At 36.5% G+C, this 26,224-nt stretch overlaps 1 protein-coding gene across 6 annotated transcripts in view; it reads left to right on the top strand.

The window, feature by feature from the left end:
- Galnt13 (polypeptide N-acetylgalactosaminyltransferase 13) overlaps positions 1 to 26,224 on the top strand; it is a 514,272-nt gene that overhangs the window by 446,276 nt on the left and 41,772 nt on the right. For all 6 annotated transcript variants that reach the window (XM_040294317.2, XM_005315793.4, XM_021733280.3 and 3 more), the window contains 2 exons: positions 796 to 935; positions 12,306 to 12,404. In XM_040294317.2, the coding sequence (XP_040150251.1) occupies positions 796 to 935; positions 12,306 to 12,404 (239 nt within the window). The remainder of the gene's footprint in view (positions 1 to 795; positions 936 to 12,305; positions 12,405 to 26,224) is intronic.

The following is a 26,224-nucleotide window of genomic DNA, read 5'->3' on the forward strand; positions in this document are numbered from 1 at the left end:
AATATTTTTTGGAAGGAAATGGTTTTGCTGTTTAAGCATAATCAGGAATGCTTTTCAATTATATTATGCCATTTAATTTTGAAAAAAGATTGAAGAGATGAAGGAGATGGAGCTAGTTGATGATAGAATTTGAGAATTTTGCTACTTTTGAAAGTAGTAAACTACTAATTGGATTAGTCACAGACATTCAGTTTGTCAAAACAATGGCTGAATATTTTATTGGGTGATTTATTGGCTCTACTGGTTGGTCTGAATATCCTAAATAATGGGTCTTTTTTTTTTTTTTCCTGTGCCTGGTTGCTTGCTGGACTTAAATGATCTAACATTGAAAACAAGTGAAAGTTAGATCACATATGTGTAGTTCATTGTAAGGATCATATTTATATAAATTTCTCATAAAATCTACAGATGGTGAGCACATTTTAGGGAAAATATAAAGATTGAAATTTTTAAAAAGGAAAAACAGATAACATTATTGCATACTTCTGTTAAGCTTTGATTATGAGTTACTAAATTAATGCCAATTTACATTTAGTTGATATAAGAATTACCAGTACTTGGTGATAAATATTTGCATTTAAAAAGTCATAACCAATGGAAGAACTGTTTTTGCATCTATTTTATGTGCTAATTGTATGTGTACTAAGAAAACCAGTGTAATAGCAGATGCACATGCAATTGAATTTGATGAAATTATAATGATAGAGAACAAAAACTGATAGCAAAGTAAACAGAGTGAAAAGTGCTAAAATGAAAATAGCATCAACTGATTTGTGTTTCTCTGAAAAATTCCAGGTGTTGTCAAAGTGGATTATGGAGATGTGTCAGTCAGAAAAACACTAAGAGAAAATCTGAAGTGTAAGCCTTTCTCTTGGTACCTAGAAAACATCTATCCGGACTCCCAGATCCCAAGACGTTATTACTCACTTGGTGAGGTATGAATTATTTATTTTGGTTAAGTTATAAATATATTTTGCAAATGGGGCAATTTCTATAGGGCTCAAATTTTTTTTTACATCATGAACAAAATGTTGTAAGGATTTTTAAATAGATCTATCTTAAATGATTTCTTACACCTTTTCAAGTATCTTAAAGGTATTCATCAAAAAGAATTGTTAAAAGTGAAGAACCATTTTAATATTTCACAAACAATATTTTTTGTTTATATTTCTAAGCTTTTTTGCTCATATGAACCTTATGTTTTTAAATTTGGGGGGTACTTCCAGAAGCTTTTGCTTATGTGGATGATAATTAAATATTTACTGTACTGATACCAAAACTGATAATTTTAAATATTATCAATTCATTAAAAATAATATAATAACTAATTGCTTAAAATATAAATAACATTTTAAAAAATACATGTATTTTCCATATTTTGAAAAATACATGTAATTATACTTTTAAAAGCGTGTTAATGTCTGGGTTGGTTGAAGATGGCTGAATTGTCTTATCTGTTTCAGTATTCAATATGTTGGCATATGACACAATTGTAACAGCCTCTCAAGAATTTTTGTATCATAGTATTATAGCAGTGGCTTCGCCATCATTGAACTGTACTATTCTTTTCCAAAATATTTATTCTATTTAGAAATATGCATTTGACTTCATCATAACTACACAAAAATCTATGTAATACATATTTACTTTCTCAAAATAAGAATTATTTCTTTATTAATTGTATCCTCCATATTGGTCATTTCCAACTTAATAGGAATTAGGTTTCTGAATTAGAACTAATTTAATATTTTTGTAGATAAAAGCATCTTAACAGAATATTATAATGTGTTTTGGAAGTAATTATTAATTAAGCATGGCTTTAAGTTTAATTTGTCATTTTTGTAGGTCAGAATGGTAGAGTGTCTGACAGCTAATATGGTTCAGTCTAATACTTGTTTTGGTCATCTGCCTTTTACTGATCTGTAACTTTATAAACATACCTTACTTCTTATAACTAGATAACAATGAAAAAACAAATACTTGAACTGAATGAAATCCTACCTAAATTTCAATGACTATTTTATGTGTCTTATCCATGGCCTATTTGCCACATCTCTGTCTCTTCATTAAGAATGTCAATATTTCTCCACAGAACCTTTCAACTTCATACATTTAATTTGAAAAATATAGTAAAAAGCTCATGTGTCATAATACTGACTGACCATTTTCTGGACATATGACTTTATTCATGGAATAGCCCTATGCCTCAGAGTATTGATTTTGTTTGTTTATATCAGAGGGTGGTGGTATTGTTATTTGCTAATACATGTTACCCCCATGTTAACACTAGTCTCACCAGGATTCAACTTCAATGCCCAGATTACATGAGAGTGTTTTTCTGACAATAATACTCTTTGCATATTAATTATAATAACCCATTGAAGATTTCTAGTAGAAGGTCCAGCATTCTCATCTCTTTATTTAAAAGAACCTCACTATATATGAAAAGAGTGTTTTTATTTTTTAATAGAATTTCCTTAAAAAAAAGTGTGTGACCAGATGCTATAACAAAACGGACATCAATAGAGAGGATTTTTTGGATATTCACTGGGGCAACCGGGTGACACTTTAGAAGGACTCAGGCCTGTGAAACAATGAGATGTTTTCTTCCGAATTAAAAATACACTTTATGCTTTCTTGCACTACACCAAGGAAACCCAATTGATTTCCTTAGAAAGTAAAAATGAAATATAGTTTAGACAAATTTCTTTCTACAACCTACTAATTTTTAATTAATTATCTTCTGTAATGGATCAGATAGTCATTCTTTAATTTATAGAAGTATTTTTGGAAAAAAAAATATTTAAAAGAGAGGTTGAGTCTTTCAGGATATCTGAGACACATCCTGAACAGGTAGCATGAGGTATTAGGGAAATCCCAGGGCCTGAAGTCAGGAGAGGAAGTTTCAAATCCTGACCTCAATGTTTAATGTCCAGCACTAGCTTTTCAGAAGGTCTGTCAGAAGAATGGAAGTAAAAGCAGGCTTACACTGATGAATAAAGACAGAGCCTCTAGTATCTTGCCTGGTAAGAATAGATAGCAACCCCAGTATCTACAGTTACTATAACTACTATAGGTATCATTTACTGATTTCTTACTATGCTAAAAATCTTCTAGGTGCTTTTAATGATTTATGTTGTTTAAAAGTGACAATAGCTGGGCGTGATGCTGCATGTCTGTAATCCCAGTGGCTTGGGAGGCTGAGAAAGAGGATCACAAGTTCAAAAGCAGCCTCAACAATGTAGCAAAGTTCTAAGCAACTTAGGGAGACCCTGTCTCTAAATAAAAAGGACTGGGAATGAGACTCATTAGTAAAGGACCTCTAAGTTCAACACCAAAAAAAAAAAAAAGAAGAAGGAAAACCAAAACGACAACAACCCCATGACTTTGGAAATTGATAAAAAGAAATGTGATTGTGTTGTGATTGGCTTTTGGTCACAGATCTAGTTAACTATAGAAATCAGGACTGAAATTTAACTGCTAGTTTGACTGTAAAATACTGTTTTATCAGAACTGAAAGGAGAAAATAGTTTATTATATTCATTCATTTAAATTGCTTTTATCAAATAAGATCTTAAGGTGAATCCTGTGTCACATGCTGAGGATGCATAGCCAAATAAAGCCATTCTACTAAAATGAGGTGGGGGCGGGTTATAACAAGACATAATCAAACAGGTAACGAAAATCAGTAGAAATTATAGATGGTTTACTTGAGCTATATGGCATGCTATGGACTATTGTTTTGAAAACCAAATAAATTTTAAAAATATGAAATATATTAAGTTTTGAGGTTTCTGGGATATTGACATTCTATAGTTTTCCACTTTAAAACCAGCTTTAAGCTGGGCATGGTGGCACACACCTGTAATCCCAGCAGCTAGGGAGGCTAAGACAGGAGAATCATGAGTTCAAAGCCAGCTTCAGCAAGGACGAGGTGCTAAGCAATTCAGGGAGACCCTGTTTCTAAAGAAGATACAAATAGGCTGGGGATGTGGCTCAGTAGTTGAGTGCCCCATGAGTTCAATCCTTGGTACCAAAAAAAAAAAAAAAAACCAACTTTAAAGAAATGCAACTCAACATTTGTTTCCATGGAAACAAAAGAGCATATTCACCAAACACTATTTCTTAATTCAATTTTGCATAGCTATTTATAAATAATTTAAACTGGACATATTGATAATGAATTAGTATGGGACAGTTAATGGATAACAGTCATTTATTTAAAGTTTTTTTTTTCTTATTTCCTGCCATTAACCATTATTGGAAGAAAGTAAAAGAGCTATATTTCCTTATATTTAAAGGTACTTTTTCTCTAATAGTTAGAGTCACAAAATTGTATCAGACATCTAAAGAATTGGCCACCAAAACAATAAAATTATTTCTTGGTAGCATGTTCTTATATACTCCTCCCTTAATTTCCAGTGAAGTTGTTGAGAATTAACAATTTGTATATTCCTTATACTCAATATTGTTGTACATTAGCAAACATGAACAGTTTTCTATGAATTTGTAACCTTCCTTGTTCTTTTGGAAGATACAAAGGCAATTATGGTATGGTATTAAATTTCAGTATTATTATATACCATCACCAAAATAATCATCAGTAAATTATTGATATCAGATAGCTACATCTTAATATCCTATGTGTTTACATTTTACTCAGGCAATTGAAATATTATTTTACCCAGCCCATGAATTACATGCAGTTGCCAATGGGAAGTTAAAAGCTGTTCAATTGCTTTGAACTAAAACCTTTAAGTAACTTAATGAAGCATGTGGTTTTTAGACTCAGTAAGCAGATCATAATGGAATAAGGAGATGGAGCTCTTTGCTGCATTAAATTCTCTCCTAACTAGCCCTTTAGCTTCTGTAGATTTAACATGCCAGTTCTGATCTTGTGAATATAAAGACTAATTCAAGTATAAGATGGAAAAATGGAATTTTAAAATAGAATGCCTAGTCTCAAATTTTTGGGTTACGACAGGATAGTGTACTGAAAAAAAAAATTGTGAACTATTTGGAACATAGGAATATCAGAAGGCAAAAAGAAGTAGAGGATTTCTGCAGCCAAGAGACTTAGCTCTTAATGCTTAAATTTGCATTCTCATGTTTTGACATTAGTCTGTGCCTTTTGTATGGTGGACTTGACCTCAGTACTTCTTTGTCCTTTGTATCCTTTAACCATACCTTGCATATATGATATTGTATTTCTTAACATTTTTTAGAGCAGATTTAAATAACTAAAAATAGACATCTATGAAGCTGTTAGGCTGAAGGGATTAGGGGCAAAAATCAGTTACTAGCAAATGCAGAAGCGCTTAAAGGTTTACCGTCTTCATTGGTAATCGAGAGATTTATTTATAGATGCACGGTGTTCTTGACCCTTTAATAGGATAACCAGTAAGAAAGCCTCATTTCAGGTGCCTCACATAAATGTTGGCATTCTCTCAGCCCGTGATTTATTTCTAAAACACTTGGGACTCATTGGGTCATTTTCATCCCAGATTAGCTGAGTATGGATGTCTTTATGCAAAATATGTTATTCTTTATCAGATGTTAACCTTAAAGAATATTGGGCTGGGTAACTTACTTATGAACAAAATAAGCTATTTTATTACCTGAAAACCTATTTTTCCTTCACATTTCTGATAATGACTGGAATTCATTCTAATTTTATTACTTAAATATGTATTACAGAGTCAACTGCAACAAACTATAAGGCAGTTTGGGATTCACTGAATTCTCCATGAATTTGTGTTGCTGCTATCATTGTTAGCAACCAAAATTTTTAAAATACGTATTTTTTCTTTATTCTTTACTTTTTTGTAGTAACAAAATTTTTTTAAATAGCATTATCATTAATCAAGACTATTCTAAATTCCTGTCTGTGCAAGTAAAGTCAGTTTTTACTTGTTAAATATAATGATTTTGCTGACATCCTTCTGATTTATTTAGTTTGGTAACCAGATAATAAACTTAACATATGTCTACCAGTGCAATTATATTATAGAAAATTAAGGCTGAACTCTAGAATTCATTACACATGTGCCAATTTCCTTCTTTATGGTGTACAAAAAAAACATAAATGAGGTTGAAATCCGTTAAATAAAAAGTTGCATAACATGCAAATAAAGTTTAAGCATGTATTGGAGTAATTATGTTTTTAAAAAAAAATGCTAGTTTAAGTTCAGATGGTCTTATCTTTAGAAAGGATTTTACGTATAAGTTTTTGAAATGCAAAAATTGGTAGTGGGGTGGGGTGTATATAGTTCTCTTAAAATTGGAGTTCCCTTTGCTGCTTGCTTTTCCAGTCCAGCAGAGGGAGCAAAAGCTAATGAACACAGTGTACAAGTGTAAAGAATATTAGCAATGATGCTGCTGGCTGGATGAGTAGAAGAAACAGAGAAAAAGGTTTGCTGATTTCAAACATCAGAACGTACGTGGGAAAAATACACTCAGGTTTATACCATTAAGAATTGTTTCCTTGCAGTAAAAGATTATGTGCAAACAAAGTAATCTCGGTGCAAACAAAGTTCAAACTATCTTGGCCTTATGCCATACATTCAAAGCTGTTTTATAACATAAAGAATGAGTCAAAAGATTTTTACAGAATTCAGAAATACCAGAAATGTTGTGGTTATTTTGATATAGGTCACAGAACAGATTCTATGAGGACTTCCTAATGAATAAAATTGTTCAATAGTTGGTTGCCTAGATTTTTCTCAGGATTGAAAAATATCCTACATGCCCAAGCAATTGGTGCGAGTGACAAGACCAGGATCTTTTCTTTGCTTAAATATATTCTTTGTGTATGTTCTAAGAATAGCCCCAAACCATTCTTATAAAGGCTTTTGATTTTAAAATCACACATGATCAAACAACTCTGATTATCTTTGTGTTTCAGAAGATGCATATTTTGAGCTTTCCTATATGCTATTATCTTGTGATGTGCAATATGATTTGTTTTCTGTGGATTAGCAAGGACCAGTAAATTCCATTTTGCCTTTTGAAGACAGTGTAGCAGATACTAATAGTGCTGGGCTCACTGACTTAAGAACAATCTGATGTGCACTAACCTGCCTTCTGGGTATGTGTGACACTTTTTTTTACTCTGGATATCATAGGCCTAATGACAGAAACATTTGGAATATTCCAGAGGAAGTGCTTTTTGTACTTTTTAAAACATTTTTAAAATTCTTTATGTTTCTATTAGTGTATTATAGCTATACATAATGTTGGGGTTCATTTTGACATAATCATACATTCATGGAATATAATTTACTCCATTTCAGTAGCCAGTACTACCTCTTTCCTTTCTTTCCTCTCTTCCTCCCTCTATTGCCCTTCTGCTTTCCAAATGTTCCTTCTGTTTTTAAGATGGAAATTGATACCCCAGTCTCCTGACACTCAGTCTTCCACCTTGTTTGTGTCTTGGGTCACCCCATTCATAGCTAGAAGTCATTCACTTGACCTCAGTCCAACACATGGTACTGGGCATGAAGTCTCTTTGCTTCTAATCTTCTTGACCTGGATTCCCAGGTCTGGCACTAGGCTGCTTTTATAGATCTTGTTCTATGTGCATGTTGTCACCTTTATCTGGGTGACCTCTGGTTACCTCTGTTCAGTTAGAACTCCATCCTTTCTGGTTCCTTCTATGCCTTGTTTCTAATAAAGGCTGCTTGCCTGTCTGGAATCCAGGATTGGTGATTCCAAGACTCTCTATAATAACTTTACATTCCTTAATAGGGCAAATTCCTTAACTTAATGTTTTTAAGGGAGGTAATAGGTTGGCACATACAAACTCTGAACTGTTTCCTACTAAAATAATGGCTAAGATAGTAAAATCAAAAACTGATGAAGAATTGACAATAAAATTAAGTGGCAAGATATGTCAGAGAAAACAATGAAGGAAACAGAGAAACAATGAAGTAAGTGTCTGATAGAAATGAAGACATAGTTAACACTCAAATTCCCAGTAGCTGCTCATAAGGAATTGTTTCTAGATAATTCAATAATAGTAGCTGAATCTTGGAGAAGGCTGTTCAGGCAAATGAAGAGTCTACTGTCTAATGTTGAAAGGGCCTTAATATCCTGGAATGTGTAGATTCTTGAAACGCATTAGTTGAAGCTCCTTCTTTAAGAGAAACTTAAAAGAAAAAAAGCCCAAATTGAAGCGGGGGGTAGGGATCATAGGAGCAAAGGAAATGTAAGCTTCAGATAGCAAGAAGAGAGGTAAACAGAGCCAGGATATGTATAAATAGGGGCTTTCTTCTTAACTCTTCAAAAACCTACAAGAAATGAAATTCCAGACTTGTAAAGTTAGAAATGGTACCTCAATAAATACTCCCACTTCAAATATCAGGAAAATGTTTTTTATATAAAAGAAAAAGGAACCAAAAAAATGAAAGAAAAGAAGAAAGAGTACAACTGGAGAGTGCTAATGAGCATGGATAGTAAGGGGTGCAGTAACCCTGCAAATGATGCAAGCACACCAGTGCTTTAAGATCATAAGTCAGAGAAAAATGCAGCCTGATTCTTTTAAAGATGCTAAAACAAATGCTGTAAATACTAGGATGTAGAAGATAACAATATAAATCAAACTTAGGAAATCTCTGAAATTAGCTCTTGAAGGCAAGAGTTAGAAATTAAAGAATAAATAATTCCAGAAATGACCAGTAAACTTCTGAGAACATGTGATCAGTAATCTTAAGAGAAAATGTTGTATAAATTTTAGAAGAAAAAGAGAAGGAATTTTTTTAAGTAAAGAAGAGATTTTAAATAATATTGTTTGATCAAAATGACATACACAGAAAACAAACAACAAGATCCAAAATAATATTTCCTAAACAGGAAACCCAAATAATGAAACAAAATGAACATTAATGATTATAATTTAAGTAAACTTTTCTGAAAATAAAATTGGTACTACATGATGAAAAGGAGCACTACATACCTGAAGGAGTAATCCATATAAATAACAGCAAGTTATATTGGCAAATATATTAGAGTTTAAATAAAAGGAAAACAAAGTTGCTGGTCGTAGTGGCACACACCTGTAATCCCAGCCTCTCAGGAAGCTGAGGCAGGAGGATTTAAATTCAAAAGCCAGCCTCAGCAAAAGTGAGGCGCTAAGCAATTCAGTGAGACCCTGTCTCTAAAGAAAATTCAAAATTGGGCTGGAGATGTAGTTCAGTGGTGAGTGCCCCTGAGTTCAATCCCTGGCACCCACCCACCCCACCTCCCCCCAAAAAGAAAGCTTGTCATCCAGGTAAATAAAAAACTTGTAAAAATAATGGGCAAAAACACCTGATTGTCATCATACCTTCTAAAAGCAGCCCTTTACACTGTAAGTAAATGCACTGACATTGTAAACACACTCAAATAATATATTTTCAGCCAAGGACTTCCCATAAACCAAACTCATTTTCAAGCACAAAGACTACATAGATAGCTATTCACATATAAGGACTCAGAATATTGTTCCCAATAAATGGAAACATCATTTGCTCGGCCCAAACTTTGAATATTTCTCAAGGTCTTTTTTTCTGTCATAGCTCATATCCGATTCAATTGAAAGTCCTACTGGCTCTGCCTTGAAAATATATCCCAGATTTGACCTTTCCACCTCCATTGTTATCCTTCAGTTCTAAGCAACTGTCCTCTCTTGCTTGTATTGCAGCAGTGTGCCCCCTACTTAGTTCCTGCTTCTAGCCTTGTCAACCTGTAATTGTACTCCACACAGCACCTAGAATAAGCTGATATGATATGCTTATGCTCAAAAACTTATGGTTCCTGACATTACTTAGTCTTGGATACCTCCATAGTGTGACGCTCACTCACAGTTCCCTGGCCACATTGCTAATGTGTTGTTTCAGTATTCTCCAACTGCATGGAACATGTGTGTATTGTTCCCTTGCCTGGAATGCTCCTCCATAGATGGAAATGTGGCTGCTTTCTCGCTCCATTAAGGTATCTTTTGTAGTATCTTCTCAGGGTTTCCCTTATTGGTTCTCACTGCAAAACAGTACTCCTTCATCACTTTCCCTGCCTGTACTGTGCTTGATAATTTTTGTAAAATTTCTTGATCATCTGACATGTTACAAGTCTTTCTAGTTATGCCTTCATTCCTTGTAAAATATAAGCTTCATGATGAAAGGGATTATGCTTATTTTTTTCATTTCTATATCCTTCAACCTCAAATAGTGCTTGGCATAAGGTATAGATTCTCTTGATGTTTCTTGATTGCATTAATGAGTTCATAATAGGTTTTACAGACAAAAAATAAAGTTTTTCTATTGCAGAAAGTAGACTAATAATGGGTTGCTAGTGGGGCAAATTGTTTGGAAGAATGCTTAAGTTCCTTAATTAATTTGTCAAAGAGTAGGATGGCATGTATCTATAATATGTCCCTTGAAAATGCAACTATCAGAGAAGGTACTGGAATGAATATACCTTGAATTTTCTGTCATCTAGCAAAGAGTCAAAAATCCTATAATTGATTCAACTTATAATAATTATAATTATTTACTAGTTATGTATTCAAGTACCATGTGCCAGCTGAGGTACTTTAAGTGAGATTGTATAGCTAACATCTATAGGTAAATTAATCATTTTGTAAAATACTTATCCTCTGAGTATTATGGCACTATTTTATATTTTTTACCATGCTAATTATGAATAATAACAAATTATTGTTTTTAAGAAGTCTGCTTTTTATGAAAAGTTAAAAAGAGTCTGATGTAAGGGATTGAAAAGTAATTCAATTTATGTGCTATGTAAGTTGATTAGACCATGGGTAGCATGCATAGACTTATTACAGCTTTTTTTAGGTACCACCTTCCTCAGTATTGTCTATCTGTAGGTCCTGAGAAGCCTTTTTCCAGTAGGCCAAGCCTCCTCCAGTTTCTAAACCAACCTAAATCGGACTGAGAATAACTTTAAATCCTATACCTCCATGTGGGTTTTGTTTCTTGTTTTGCTTCTTTCCCTGTAATATTACTGCATGTTCTGTCCTTTCTCATCAGTTACTGCTCAGATTCCTTGATGAAGTGCTGTAAATATCAGCCCGTCAGAACAGGGGCTTGGGCCCTCTGTTCAGTTCTTTCTAGCCCTAAGTATAATCTCTGATCTCTACTATTCTGACTTCCTGGTATGGCCTTAGCACACATCATGCCACTTTTCCCAGTACTTGTCCATGGGGTTCTGCACAGGAAAAATGAGTTATACAAGTTTATTTGCTAATATAATAATTTTGTACTATTATCAATTTGTTGATATGAATAAATGTGTACCTCAGGCACAGGTAATTAAATAGAGATATCCAAGTCATTACATTGCATGAGCAGAAAATATGCATATCTGATTATGGATTCTAGACACAAAATTCTCAGAAATAGAGTAGATGGGTATACAGGAATATATACTTGTGGATTTATAATAAGGAAAAAATACAAAACGTCCCATTTAATAGAATTCCTCTGTCCCCTTCTCCTTTTTAATATTAATTTGTACTTGATTTAGCAACTTTAGCATCCTTAAGCTTAATTAATGGCTTTTATAATTACATTTGGCTCAAATATGCATTAACTTCATGCTAATGATGGGACTAATGCAGTGTCTGAGTGTAAACCAAAAACCTCATGTCTACAGTGGGCAATTTAATCTTGCTTTTGAAGAATTTGTAATGTGAAACTCCATTTAGCTTTGTAACAGCCTTTCTTAGGGTCAAGCACTTTCCATTAAGTTTGGTATTAGGAATAAGAGAAGATGCATGAGTATGTCTCCATCACAAAAAATAAACAAGGTAATTAATCCTTATTAATACACAGAAAGGAGCATCTAGTAATGAAGCAATGTAAAAATCATAAGTTTCAGTATTTAACTGATTTGTTTTTATTTTCTTGCATATGGTACTGTGAAAGTTCAAAAATGGACTGTAGTTATTTGGGTGGAATTTTAAAGCTCTCCTAAGTTTTAGATTATATTAAGAAGAATTCCTCATTCATAACATGTAGACATTTCCTTCTTCTCTGACACTATACTATAAAAAGTAGTGCCTCCTGGTTAGATGCTAAGGTCAAAGTCAAAACTGTTCAAATTTACTCAGTGGATGTTTAAAAACTTACATAGGACTAGAAATGGATATTTTAAAAAATAGATATTTTAAAGCAGCATGTTCTTGGAGAAATTTTTTATAAACATGTATCAGGTAACAATATACAATTTAATAGTATTAAAAATCTATTTTGACTTAAGTAACTATTTACCTTGCTTTATCCTCCTTTTTATGCATATGTTCCCTTTAGATAAGAAACGTGGAAACCAATCAATGTTTAGACAACATGGGCCGCAAGGAAAATGAAAAAGTGGGTATATTCAACTGTCATGGCATGGGAGGAAATCAGGTAAGCTTTCATTAATCAGTTTCATGCTTTTTGGGGAAAACGTTGTTAAAATGATGAGTGTAGGCCATAGCTGGAATGCTCATAACACATTTTTACTTTAGCAAATGAATTGGCCTTCAAATCAAGAACAAAATTAGCTTTTTTACTGTCAGAGGTATTGTAATATAAGACAGCAGAATTGAATAAAAAGGACAATACTTTCAATGAGCCAAAGTTAATGAGAATAGACAAATATTTTAGACTCATCTCATTTTATCATGCTGAGCAAACAAGGACTACACTCTATTCTGTTATTAACTGAATATAAAATAATCATTTGGCCACTGCAACAATTTCCTGTGGTAATTATTCTATATTTCTTTGGGTAATTTTCATGTGCCTAAGGGTTTCTAGAAGATTTTGAATTTCAGCAAAAATTTAAAGTGTTTGAATCAACACTAAAAGCTACCTAAAAGTCTAGGACAATATTTTTTGTGTGATAGTCCAATTAATTATTGGTATCTCTTCAGAACGTGTAAAAGGTTCTGTGTTCTCCCTAAGCACTGGGAAGCAGCACTACAGTGAGCACCATCCAGGTCACTTGGCCATGTTTGGGCCTGAGCAACCCTGCTGCCATGGCCTTTTTGAGAGGTAGGATTTGGAATTCCTGGCAATTGTCATAAGGAGTAGAATTGAAGATGGTTGAATTGGAGATGGTTGAGCCTCTGCTTCTTTGTAATTGGTAAAATTTCTTGGTTAGCATGACCTGAGATTGCACAAGTGTCCACACTTGATCCAGCACAGGTGTCTTCATTCTGTACGGCCACACGTGCTGATTAAATTTTGATACCACAGTTTATGCAGGGCCTCTGTAATTCTGTGGAGAACATTAAAAGTAAGTTTTTCCCTTAAATATAAAGCAATTAATAATTCAAATCCTAATTAGTGTTCTAAAGTTTCAATTCAAGCAAGAAAATATTTAAAATCAAATTTCTAACTTATGGCATTTGGGAAACTGACTTTATGAAAGAAGATGATAGAAGCAGTAATTCAGGCAGGACAATAACAAGGTATTAAAAAATGATCCAGCACAGTGTTATATTGATTCATGATGGATGTGAGCGGCCTCTCAGGCTAAAAACCAATGAAGTTCAGATAAATTCATCTGGAAACTGAAAAAAAAAAAAAAAGCTTAAATATCAAAGATTAAATGTGTGGGGTTTATCTTGTTACTTAATAACTAGTCTAAGTTGGTCAATTAAGGACATTGGTTGGGTCCTCAACAATTCCATTAAAAAAACAGAAACATTTTATCTTTCCATTTTTCAATCCTCAGAGTGAAGTTTTGTCATTGATTGATCTTAGGAGGGTTGCTGAAACTCCAGAAAACACACGTACATTCAAGACAGGAAGAAGTGGGGAAGGGGAAATACCACAGCCTGTCTGTCCTTTAATTAGGAAAAAATAAAAGCCTTCTGGAGGCTGTACATACTTCCACCTACGTCTTTCTGGACGAAATTAAGTTACTTAGTTAACACCCTTAAATGCAAAAACAGAGAGTCTGTTTGGCCTCACACTCACACATGGCTGCTCCCTTACTTCATTTATCCTGAGCATTGGATGAACATTTAAGAGTGACTGCCACATCTATTTCAATGAATTATGGGGAAAATTTTCAACTAATCATCTGCACCAAAATGGCATACAGAATTCAAAAAAGATATATTACTTGTGATATCTCCCTAATTCTAATGCAGATTAAAAATAGAAGAAGGTATCCCAGGTAAATTATCCACATAGGTTCATTAAGGTTGCAAGGTTAGTGTTCAAAAGGACAAATAGTTAAATATTCATATTTGTCTGGATGATACCCTAACATACACCGGGATTATACGTGTTAAAAGTTGCATGTTGTTTGCAGGGTCTATATCTTACTTGCCTCTTATCCCTAGCACCTACTGTAGTCCTTGGGAATTGGTACATACATAATAAATACTAGTCAAGTAATTAAATGAGAGACTACATGAAACAATGGATTTGTACCTTAGTACCATGTAGACATGGCCAAGGAAATTTAGCTGTTATTGTCTTAGTATCCAAAAGTATAGAAAGACATCAAACTCCAGGCTTTATAAAGCAAAATTAAACAATATGCATAAACCCATTTCTAACTACATTCTGATATCTCTGCATTGTTAACTTAAGGATAAGAGAGAAATTAAAACCAGTATTTCTTCATCTTCATAAATAATTATTGATGCATACAACTATATATGAAGAATTTTTGGAGTACTTTTACTATATAACAAATAATAGAAACAACTAAATACCTATTAAGACAAGAATAATTAAATGAATCTTGATGTCCACATAGTATTGAGTACTGTATGCTGCTAACATAACTGAGGAAGGTCTATAGATACTATCATCTAAAATTCAAATGTAGAAAAATATCCAGGGTAAAACTTAATTTAAAGGATCTTACTTTTTGAAAACTGGATGTGAGCATTTTCATTTATGATATTTGTAGTATCCATATACTGACAGGGTGCTCTATAATCTATTAGAAATGAATAGAAATCTGGAATATAGATCACTCTAAAAGAGAGGAAATCTAGAAAGAAGTTAGAATTGGAATAGGAGTTATCACTTTTTACTCCACATTTTCTCTGTACACATATCACCTTCATAATAAAAAAAGGAGGATATTAGACTACTGAGTGAGAATTTAAAAAAAAACCAACATCATCATTTTGTAGTACCACTCTCATCTGATTGAATGTTTTAGGGTAAGTTACTTCATTTTTATTTTACTTTATTTTATTTTATTTACTTGTAGATGGACACCATAACTTTATTTTATTTACTTATTTCTATATGGTTCTTAGGATCAAACCCAGTGCCTCACATGTTCAAGGCAAGTGCTCCACTGCTGATCCATGGCCCCAGCCCTACTTCAGACTTTTAAGCTTTAATATTTGATTATTTGTAAAATGGATAAAATATTTACCTCAAATTTTTTTCTCAAAAGGCTAGTGAAATCCTTAAAACAATTAACATTATATATGATACATACTGGACTTTAGTATATACTGGTCTATTTACATTAAATGTCCCCTTTATTTACAATATCCATTTATGTTCTCAATTATTTTTATTTCTACCCCTAGAAGTAAAAAAGAAAAAAAAAGAAAAAGGAAAAAGAAAAAACAATGTTGGTTCAGTGGCTAATGCCAAAAGCAAGATAAAAATTTCACTCTTTCTTTAGCATTGTTTAGCTGAAAGCAATGAACTGTTTCTCATATTATTCTAACAAATATATATTTTTAAAAAGCTAAAACCTCACATAAAAGCCTATTATTATGACTTGTGCTTTGATAGAATTCTATATTTCCAGGATAATTAATACTTTGGTACATGTTTAAATTTTTTTTCCTGTTCACTTTTAAAAAGAACAGATTTTATGATTTTATTCTCAGAGTTACCCTTTCTGTTTTCACTGCTATTCTTTCATGCTGCCATGGAAACAGCATCTATTTTTATGGTTATTTAGTTTTGAATTTTTATAAGTAGCCCCCAGCCCATAAAAATATTCAAATTCTTTCTCCTGCTTTTATATGAAAATCGTAACAACTGTTGACATCATTTTTTTTAAAACTCACTTTTCTAAAAGAGTGTGCTTTATGTTTGATGATAGTTATTCCTTAAACATTTCTCCTTGCACAGGAGTTTTGGTAGTTCTATTTGTTCTTAAGTCAAGACATCAGAAAGAAACTTGCTTTTAAGTAGTTGTTAGATATATTCTCCTTAAACAGTCAGATATCCAGCAAAATGTCAAAAGGAATCGATGGAAGTTTTTGTCCCAGGAATAAGGTAAAAGCAAGTTTACAGGTGGGAAATGTTATTAAATTTGAAAGGGTCATCTTGAGACAATCTTTGTAAACCTTTAAAAATAAAAGTAATCTATTTTAGAGAATCGTGACAAAATTAGACACTCCATTCCTATCTGTTGCTGTAATGCTTTCCTTTCGTTAGCATGTTGATTATTTAACACTTTTAAAATAATTAAAGCAAAGAGGAATCTGAATAACTTGTGATAAATGTTTACAAGTGAAAGGAAGTGAAAGCAAAATGAAAGAAAAAAGTAAAAGAAGTGGAGACAGACCTCAACAGATCAGTGATGCTTTATTAAGCACCAGAGGGGCACATTTTCAAGAGAGAAAATGACAACTGGTCACAATAGGGGTCTGAGTTTTATAGGGTTCAGTGAGACTGAACCATAGCAGAATGTGTGGGTTGGGCAGTCAGAGGGAACAGTTGTGAAAGTTGAGAGCCCATTGCTGCTGGGAAATGGTGAAAGTCCAGAGCCCACTGGTTTCCTTCTCTCAGCTAGGACCCATGGTCCTCCTTTTGCCCTGGGGGTTGTTTCCATATCCTTCATTCCAGGCTCTGAAGAGTGATAATGAATTAGGGGCATTGATACCTCTGTCTAGCTGCTTCCTCCTGAAAAGACTCCTCCTTTTTCAGAGTTCTAAGAGAGAGTACCAAGTTCATGGCAGTTGAAGCTGAAAAGGGGTGTTTGAAGAAGCCTCAGGTCTTCACAGGCAAAAAACTGGTTTCAGAGAATCAGATTGTAAGCACAGGAGTAGAATGGCTTTGACATGTTCTTGGGAGGTAGTTTGAGCTAAATGGGTCACCTTACTAAGAAGCTGTTTCCCTATAAAATTAAGAATACTGAGAAGCCAGGTGCGGTTGCACGTGCCTGTAAGCCCAGTGGCTGAGAGGCTGAGGCAGGAGGATTGCAAGTTCAAAGCCAGCCTCAGCAACTTAGTAAGGTACTTAGCAACTCAGCAAGACCCTGTCTCTAATAATAAAAAAAAAAATGAGTGGGGGATATGGCTCAGTGGTTAAGCACCCCTGGGTTCAATCCCCAGTAACAAAAAAAAAAAAAAAAAAAAAAGGATACAGAGAAAAAAGTTATTATGAGAAAGATAAATATTAAGATATTAAGTAGGACATAAGGGAGAATAATAAGGAAGTCTGTGGTTTTAGATCCCCCACTGAGGACTACCTGGAATCAGCTAGTTCCAGGCAGTTCTCCATCCTAGAGCTGTTTAACCTTGTCTCTTACAAATTCTGTTTGGTTTACATTGAAATAGCATTCTTCCCTGATTAGTTTTGCAGGAGCACAGATGCCAGGGAGTCCAATTTGATTTGGTAAAGTCAATGCTGAATCAGTCACCTTTTGGATATCTTCAATAATCTGTTCTGATAACTTTTCATACTAATGAATTGAGATTCCAAATCCTGCTCCTCCTGTGCCAATCTCAGCAGATATGCCTAGTCTCATGAGTAAGGGAATAATTTGGAGATCTCTCCTATGTCTAGTGTGTGTTGGTAAAGTCAGAGATAATATATAGAAAACATAAGAAGGAGAAGATTTGAGTGGGTGTCAGGTCAATGAATGTCCCTTGAATCCAGAGTTCCAAAATAAGATCTAGTGTTTGAAGGAGGAGAAAGATGAAGGGATAATGAATATGATAAATTTAATTCATCTCTGAGAGTTTTAAGAGAGTGTGGAAGGTCATCTGAGAACGTGACATTAGGAGGTTTAGGCAGGAGGCTCCGTTTTTTCCTCTGAAATAATTGAAAGCTGGTAATACATAGTGGGTAGGGCCTGTGGGAACAGAATAAGAAGAGGCATTAGTAGGAGCAAGTGTTAAGTTGCTCAAATGGACCCAAGAGGATGGCCTTCTAGTTTGGCTGCAGTTGGGATAGTCAGAATAACCCTGAAGGGGCCCTTCCATTTTTCTTGTAAGATTGAGGGGGTGGGTATACTAGGTCCCCTATGGAAATAGGAGGGGCCCTCCCAAAGATTGAAGCTGGGGAAGGTGGGAGTGTCATATTCTAGAGGGCAGTCCTGATGTGGGCCAGCAAGGTATTCAGGATGTTAGAGGGAAGGCTTGGTGATTGAGGTTGAATGGTGGGTGGGATTAGCCATTGTTAAAAGGAATTCAAATAGGCTAATCAAGAGAGGCTTCTTGGGAAGACCTTGGATTCCCGAGAAAGGCCAAAGGGAGGAGCTTAATTCAATTCTCCTGGATTTCTATAGATTGGTTAACCATTGCCTTTAAGGTACTATTTGTCCTCTCAACTTTTCCTGAGGAATGCAGGTGGATAGGGAATGTGGAAGTTCTCTTTTATACGCGAAAATTCTACTAATTTTTAGGAAACAGAAAAGATGAATTTAGGGCCATTGTCCAACTGGAGAGAGGCAGGTAGACCAAAATGTGGGTTTATTTCTCAGGAAAGTATAGCTACAACTGTAGTTGGGAAGGCTTCAACCCATCCAGTAAACATAGTACCAGGAAATATTTCATTTTTCTTATAGGGGAATTTGGGTGAAATCAAATTGCTAATCCATGGCAGGAAGGGCTCCCCTAGCTTGGTGTGTGGACAAACAGGATGGTCTCACATTGGAGTTGGGATTGGCCTTGAGACAGGTGGTACAAGATTGAGAAATTTGTTGGAGGTACAGTAAAGCTGAAGAGGACAGGTTTAGGGAATTCTTTATGAATAGTTGAAGGGAGTGAAGATTGGAATGGAACAGATTGTGAAGGTGGGATAAAAGAGCTTTAGTTGTCAGGGGGAAGTTGGAGTTTAATGGGAATAGGGTATAAAACTGGATTCAGAGTTCCTAATGACTGAGAGTTGTAGCCAGACAAAGCAACTTTTTGGCAGTTGGTTAGCCTCATTATTTCCTAAGAAAATGTATTGTTTTTTTGGCTTGATATCCTCTACAGTGGAGGATGGCTGCAGTAGAGAGTAAATTTTTTAAAAGCCTCTAGTAAATTTTACTAGTAAGCCTCTAGTAAAATTTTAATGTTACCACTGTTGACTGGTGATGAGTCCTTGCTTTCCCAATGTTGAAGAATTACACCAGAGAAGCACGCTGAGGCAAGGGCAGAGTGGAAAATTAGAAGTTTATTAAAGGACAGCAGAAAAGACTTCTCCCAGAGGAAGAAGGGGACCCAAGAGATGGAATCCATGGAAGTACGGTTGTCTCCCCTTTTTATACCTAGGGTCTTCATCTGGTCCCCCCCCCCCATTCCTGTGCTTTGTTCTGTTATCTTTCAGTGATGGAATGTAGGTGAGGAGGCCCAAAGGGTGGGGCACAGGTGGGCCAAAGAATTAATCTTTTAAAACTTTTGGGTCAGCATCTTCAAGTTTGCTGGGAGCTGTTTCATTAACATTTCTTTGGGATGGGCTCTGGGCCTTGGGGACATTAACATTCCATGAGTTGTCCTGCTTTTCCCAGAATTCATTCTCAACATGGCCTCCATTTTCAATTTTACTCGATATTAGACCCGATTTACCTAACTACACTGACTACCTAACTTTAAATCTGTCTTCATTAATATAGCTAGCATTGAAGATGGGTGTTCTTTCTGAATAAGGAAACCCCACTCTCTCTAAATTAAGATGTTGGGGAAAATAATGTTATAGGTATATTTGAAATTAGTAAAAATGTTGATTGATGTGTCCCTGGCTACTAAGGCTTTAATAAGGGCTACTAGTTCAGCCTGTTGGGAGGTTATGCCTGGGGGTAGAGAGGAGGCATCAATTATTAGGGTTACGATGAAGTGAGAGTCCACAGAAGTTTTACCTCAGATTGAGGCATAGCCTGCAAGGTAAGGAGGCTATTTGGGGAGCTTCTATGGATGAACCAGGCTGGGGAGTAGAAAGTGGTCAGTCAGTAATATGTGAAAAGGGGTTCATTAAGAAGTAAAGGGTGTCAGTGTTACCGCTGTTGACCAGTGACGAGTCCTTGCTTCCCCAGTGTTGAAGAATAACACCAAAGAAGCACACCGAGGCAAGGTCAGAGTAGAAATTAGAAGTTTATTAAAGGACAGCAGAAAAGACTTCTCCCGGAGGAAGAAGGGGACCTGAGAGGTGGAATCCGTGGAAAAGTGCAGTTGTCTCCCCTTTTTATAGTTTTGGTGATGGAATGTAGGTGGGAAGGGTTGGGACACAGGTCATCTAAGCAGGAAGGACTTCATTATCACTTCTTGGGATGGGCTATCTCCGAATCTGTTCCAAGCTGTTTCCTGGGTTCCATTAACATTTCTTTGGGGTGGACTTTGGCCTAGGGCCTTTCTGGGACTTCATTAACATTCCATGAGTTGTCCTGCGTTTCCCAGGAATCATTCTCAGCATGGCCTCCATTTTAGATATGATATTAGACCCGATTTACCTAAGGACAACACTGACTACCTAACTTTAAATCTGGCTTCATCAGGACAGGAGTGAGAAACCACAGGGGTAGAAGGGGTTTTTGCTGGGAGGAAAGTAATAGGGTTCAATGAGGAGTCTTGCTGGAAGGCAGTCAAGGGATCCAGAGTGCAGTAATTGGATCCTGGCTGAGGGGATGGAAAGGAATGATCAATGACTGAGGAGATCCAAGAGGGAGTATGTGGTAAGAACAGTGATAGGTTGATAAAAGGGAAATGTGTGGGCCTCAAGGATGAGGAGGGCTGCTGTAGCTAAAATCTTGAGGCATTGGAGACAGCCTTGAGAGATTGAGTCAAGTTGTTTTGATAGGAAATCAATGGGATGGGGGGTATCTGTCACTTTTGGTAAAGTACTCCTAAGGCTTGTCTGTGTTCTGAGTGGAGGGACAGGAAGAAAGGCTTTTTAGGGTTTGATAGATAAAGAGTTGAAGATTTGAGAAGAGAACTCTGAAGAGTAGAAATGGTAGAAGAAATGAAATGTGGAGATGGTGTTATGCTCGAATTCGGGACCCCCCAAAGACCACCAGAGACCAAGATGGATGTAAACAGCAAAGAGGTGTTTATTGCGAGCTAGCTGAGAGGCCCCGAGCCCAGGGTTTGCAGCAGTTTTATACACTCTTTGGAGAAGGCAGGGACCCCCACATACACCATAACATCTCTTATCAAATCATCACACACTGTGGGAAAATCAAATAACAACTCTAAAACATGATTAGCACATTCACTGGCAGGAACAAGTTGGGTAGGGGTGATTGGTCAGTACAAAAGGGGTATTCATTTGAACTGATTGGTTTAAGCCATGAGGGGTGTACGTGCTGAACTACAAGGTTTCCCAACACTTTATCAACCACCATAAACTACTGGGAGGGTCATCTGGCATCCCAGGTATTTCCCTGACTCATGCTGATTGGTGGCTGCTAGGGGGCTGCTATGGATCCCCACCTAGCCTGACTGAGTCAGGGACATCTGGTGCAGCAGATCTCTCCTGTTATTTGTAGATAAACAACTTAGCAGGGTGCGAATGTGCCTAGGAGTGCTCTGTGTGTCTTTCCAAGGACAAAGGTCATTCCCTTCCTTGGACAGGCTTTGCTCTGAGGTAGAGTCTGGTTTTTCAATGGAAGATGTTAAAAATAATCCCCTTTTGAGGCTTCATAAAAGAGTTTGGCTATAAGAGAGCATTTTAGTATCCAGATGTGAAAATAATTGCAAAGTCCTAGGAGGAAAAGCTTACTTCTTTTAGAGGAAAGTAAAAGTATATGCTTTAGATCCTGAAGTATTTCTGGGTGTATAATATATGTGGTGGGGGTTAAGAAGATGCCTAAAATATTGCACCTGAGGGGAGCAGAGCTGGACTTTAGATTGAGAGACCTAGTACTTACCCCCCAGGAGGCCAGGGAATTGAGAAGGATTGTAGTGTGAGTGTGGAGAGTCCTACTGAGGGACTACAGGGTAGGAGATCACCTACATACTGTATGAGGTGGTTGGGGGATAAATTCAGGGTGGCCGGGTCACATTGGAGAGCCTGGCCAAAGTAGTATGGGCTATCTCAGAAGGCTTATGGGAGAATAGTCCAAGTAAGTTGTTAAGAGGAATTAGTGTCTGGGTCAGCACAGGTAAAGGCAAAACTTGGACGTGAGGTGGGATGGAGAGGAATAGTAAAGAAGGTGTCCTTCAGGTCTAGCCCAAAAAAATGGATGATGGGGGTGGATATGAAAGAGTATGATGTAGAGATTCAGTACTACAGGATAGGTGGGGATGATTGCCTCATTGATTTTTCTGAGGTCCTGTAATAGCTGGAATTAGCCATTGTTTTTGTTTTTGTTTTTTTTTTTCCACCAAGGATGTGGGAGTTGTGAGGGGAGTGGGTTAGTGTAAGAAGATGAACCTGTACTAAATTGGAGATAATGGGCTTTAAACCCTTGAGAGTTGAGGAAGTGAGAAGATATTGGGGAAAGGTAACATAATGAGGAGGGTCTTTTAGTTGGATTTGAATAGGGAGATGGTGTTTAGCAATGTTGGGTTAAGAGGTGTCTCAGACTGTGGGGTCAATCCCAGCGAGGAGGCTTAAGGGGCAGAGAGAGCAGGTCCAGGCTGGAATGGATTTAAAAAATGGCAGTAGATCTTAAAGGAGGAATGATGGTAGAGGCTTTCAATTATAGAGGAGATTTCAGCCCAATGGAGGGATGGGACAATGTGGCATGAAAATAAAAGAGTGGTTATACATTCTGTGTTGAAGGAACCGCTGAGTTAGAGCCAGTTTGGGGATCCAAATGTGCAAAAAAAGGGCTGTCTTTAGTGAATGTGTAGGGGTTCAGAGACTTCCATAATAGGGGTATTTGCTTTGGAAGTAGGTCCATGCCATTGTGTCAGATGGGAAAGACTTGCCCTGTGTTGTGCCTGTGTTGATCAATTGATGAACTGCTTGGCCATTCACTATCCCTGTGATCTGGGACTCCTCAGATGTGAAGTGACTGGGCAGTGGAGTTGGGTCAATGGAAGATTGGTAACTCAGTGTATGGGACTTGGGAAGTGGGTCATACTGAAGGGAGGAGTATCTTTCCCTGGGGACATTTCATCTTCTAGTGCCCCCATTTTCTGCAGTTGGGACAGGGCTTGGTAAAGAAGACTCAGGGCAAGCTTTTGCCCAGTGTCCTATCTGCCCATATCAGAAAAAGGCCCAGAAGGTGTCTGGTGAGACCACAGGCAGCAGGTGCTTTTTTTCTAGGGTTATGGATGGCTGAGGCCAGAAGTTGATATTTAGCTTGGGATGTTTTTCTTTTTCCTTTTTGGCCTCTCCTTTTTGGCATCCAGAAATTGCTGCATAGGAGTCTCGGGAACTTTGTCTAAGTTTTTTTTTTAATGGATATCAGGTGCAGAACTGATAGTAAATTATTAGACATGGTGAAAGAGAGTACTGGTGGGAGTGTTGAGATCTAGGTGGTATATTTGGTAGCCTCAGTAAGTTGAGCCAAAAAGATGGCAGGATTTTCATCAGGACCTTGAGTGATTTCCCTGATCGCCCTTGTCATAATTAACGTGGATATGAGAATTTTTTGTCATGCCCTCAAGAAAGTAAGCAATCATGTGTTGGAATCTAGTGATACCAGAGTCTTGAGATTGGTATGTCCAATTAGGTTCAGCCATAGGGAGGGCAGTATCTGAAACAGGATTAATATGGATTTGGGGTACTGAGGAGATTGGCATGTTCTCTAGCTACTTGCCAAATATGGGCACATTCATCTGGACTCAGGGTGGAAGTGAGAATATAGTAAACATCTGCCCCAAAGTAAGGTGATAGGTCTGAGTCAGATGTATAAACTCCTTTCTAAATTTAGTAGGATTTTCAGAAAATGAGCCTCATCTGTCCTCAACATGGGATATATCTGTCTTAGAAAATGGAACATGAACTCAGACTGTCCCTTCAGCTCCTGCCACTTCCTGGAGAGGGAATACATGTTTCACTGGAAGAGTTTTAGATCTTGTAAGAGGACATGATGGGGGCGGTAGTTTGGTTTGAGGAGGAGAATTGGATGAGGGGACAGAGGGACCCGGTGGTCTGTAAGGAGTGGGTTCATTTGCTATTTTTGGCACAGTTGTGTCAGTTAGGATATTGAAATAATGAGAGAGTCCTGAAATCCTAAGGTAAAGATTCTCAAGGCACAGCAGACTTGTATATAGAAGATCATTCCATCTTCCCTCCCTGGGCTATAGTGTTTAGGGAAGAATTTGTTAAGAAAGCAGCATGGTAGATTACCAAGATGAGATAAGAGAGCCAGATATTTAGGTCACACAAGTGGCTTGAATTTAAAAGTGACACTTGTTATTTCTTTGGTCTCAACCTGCTCTCTGCAAGCCTTGTAAGTCTTGCAAGCTCTGCAGGCTCTGTAAGCCTGGAGAGATGGTAATTTGGCAGAAGCTAAGAAGTAAGGTAAGCTGCTGTTTTTGTGCAAAATCTCTTACATGTTCCCTTTGTCTTTGGGGTCACCATACTCACAGGACCATGATATCATATTATGCTCCTCAATTTGAAGTGGGGAAAAAGAAGCTAGCCAATCCCTAAAAAATAAATGCCAAATGTCTTCTTTGATATAATGAGAGCAACTAAGAACAGAGCAGTGAGGAAGAGCAGAAGGAAAAGATTAACATTAAACAGAGTCATGAGGTGGAAGGGAAAGGAAGAGAAAAGAGAAATTGCATGGAAATGGAAGGAGACCCTCATTGTTATACAAAATTACATATAAGAGGTTGTGAGGGGAATGGGAAAAAATAAGGAGAGAAATGAATTACAGTAGATGGGGTAGAGAGAGAAGATGGGAGGGGAGGGGAGGAGGGATAGTAGAGGATAGGAAAGGTAGCAGAATACAACAGTTACTAATATGGCATTATGTAAAAATGTGGATGTGTAACCGATATGATTCTGCAATCTTTGTAATGTTTTGAATAAACAATAAAAAAAGGCAATTATAATGCAAAGAATAAATAAAAAAAATGCTCTGGGTGATGTCTCCACTAGAGAAAATAAATAATTTGTATTCCTGAACTAGGACAGATGAGGAGTTTTACACTAATTGGAGTTTTGCTCTAATTAAGTGAGGCAGATTTTCTGGTCTTTTTCTTACCAGATGAGGGTAGCATAGAAGAAAATGTGTCTTATGAGAGTCTAGAGAAGGTAATCTAATTTTAAAGCTAGGGAAGCTCTATCTTGAGAAAGTCTCATAATGGGCCTCTGTTTAACAGGCAGACAATATGTATAGAATTGGGGTGGAAGCATTTCTGAAGAGGGAGAGATTGCTTGACTCGCACATTGGCATTAATGGGTCACCTCTTTCCCAAAGACTTCAGATTAAACCAAGATTTTATCTCAGGAACCAAGATTCATTGGGTAAATGTGCCTTCCACCATTAGGCCAAATCATTAAAGAAACAGAGATAGATAGTAGTCAATATTTGGTACACCTGAGGGCTGCAAGGTTCTGACTCAGGACATGAGACCTTCATGCAACACCAGAGATTGGCCTCAGCTAGGTGCCTTTAGTTGTCCCAAGCCTTCCTCTGTCCCATGCACCAAATTTCTCCCACAGAAAAGAAACTTACAAGCAAGTCAAGACGGACATTCCTAACACCTCAGTGAAGGGAAATCCAAACCAACTCTTGAATTCAAATGAAAAAGAAGGCTGGGGGTCAGGACCTTATCTAGGGGGCTTGTGGAACAGGAAACAAGCAGGAATGAATTGTAGAGCAGAGCAAAGATGGCATAATAAAGGCATTGAGCAAGGTAAAAGAAAGCTTGGAGGAGGAACCTCAGGTCATTTGCCTTTCTTTGGAGAAAATTATCTAAATCCTGGAGAATTTTTAGATCAAAGGTCCTGAATTTGGGCCATGGATGCAGGTTGCCTAATTTATATTGCAGCTGGATCTGAGTACTAAGCCTAATGAGGCATCTAATTTTAAGATTTTTAAAATTATTTATGAGACAACATAAAGGGAAGTAGACCTCATGTTGGAGAGGTTTGATTGCGATCACAGTTGAGATCAAAGCATCATTTCATAT

Source organism: Ictidomys tridecemlineatus, chromosome 7, assembly GCF_052094955.1.
Source record: "Ictidomys tridecemlineatus isolate mIctTri1 chromosome 7, mIctTri1.hap1, whole genome shotgun sequence".
NCBI lineage: Eukaryota > Metazoa > Chordata > Mammalia > Rodentia > Sciuridae > Ictidomys > Ictidomys tridecemlineatus.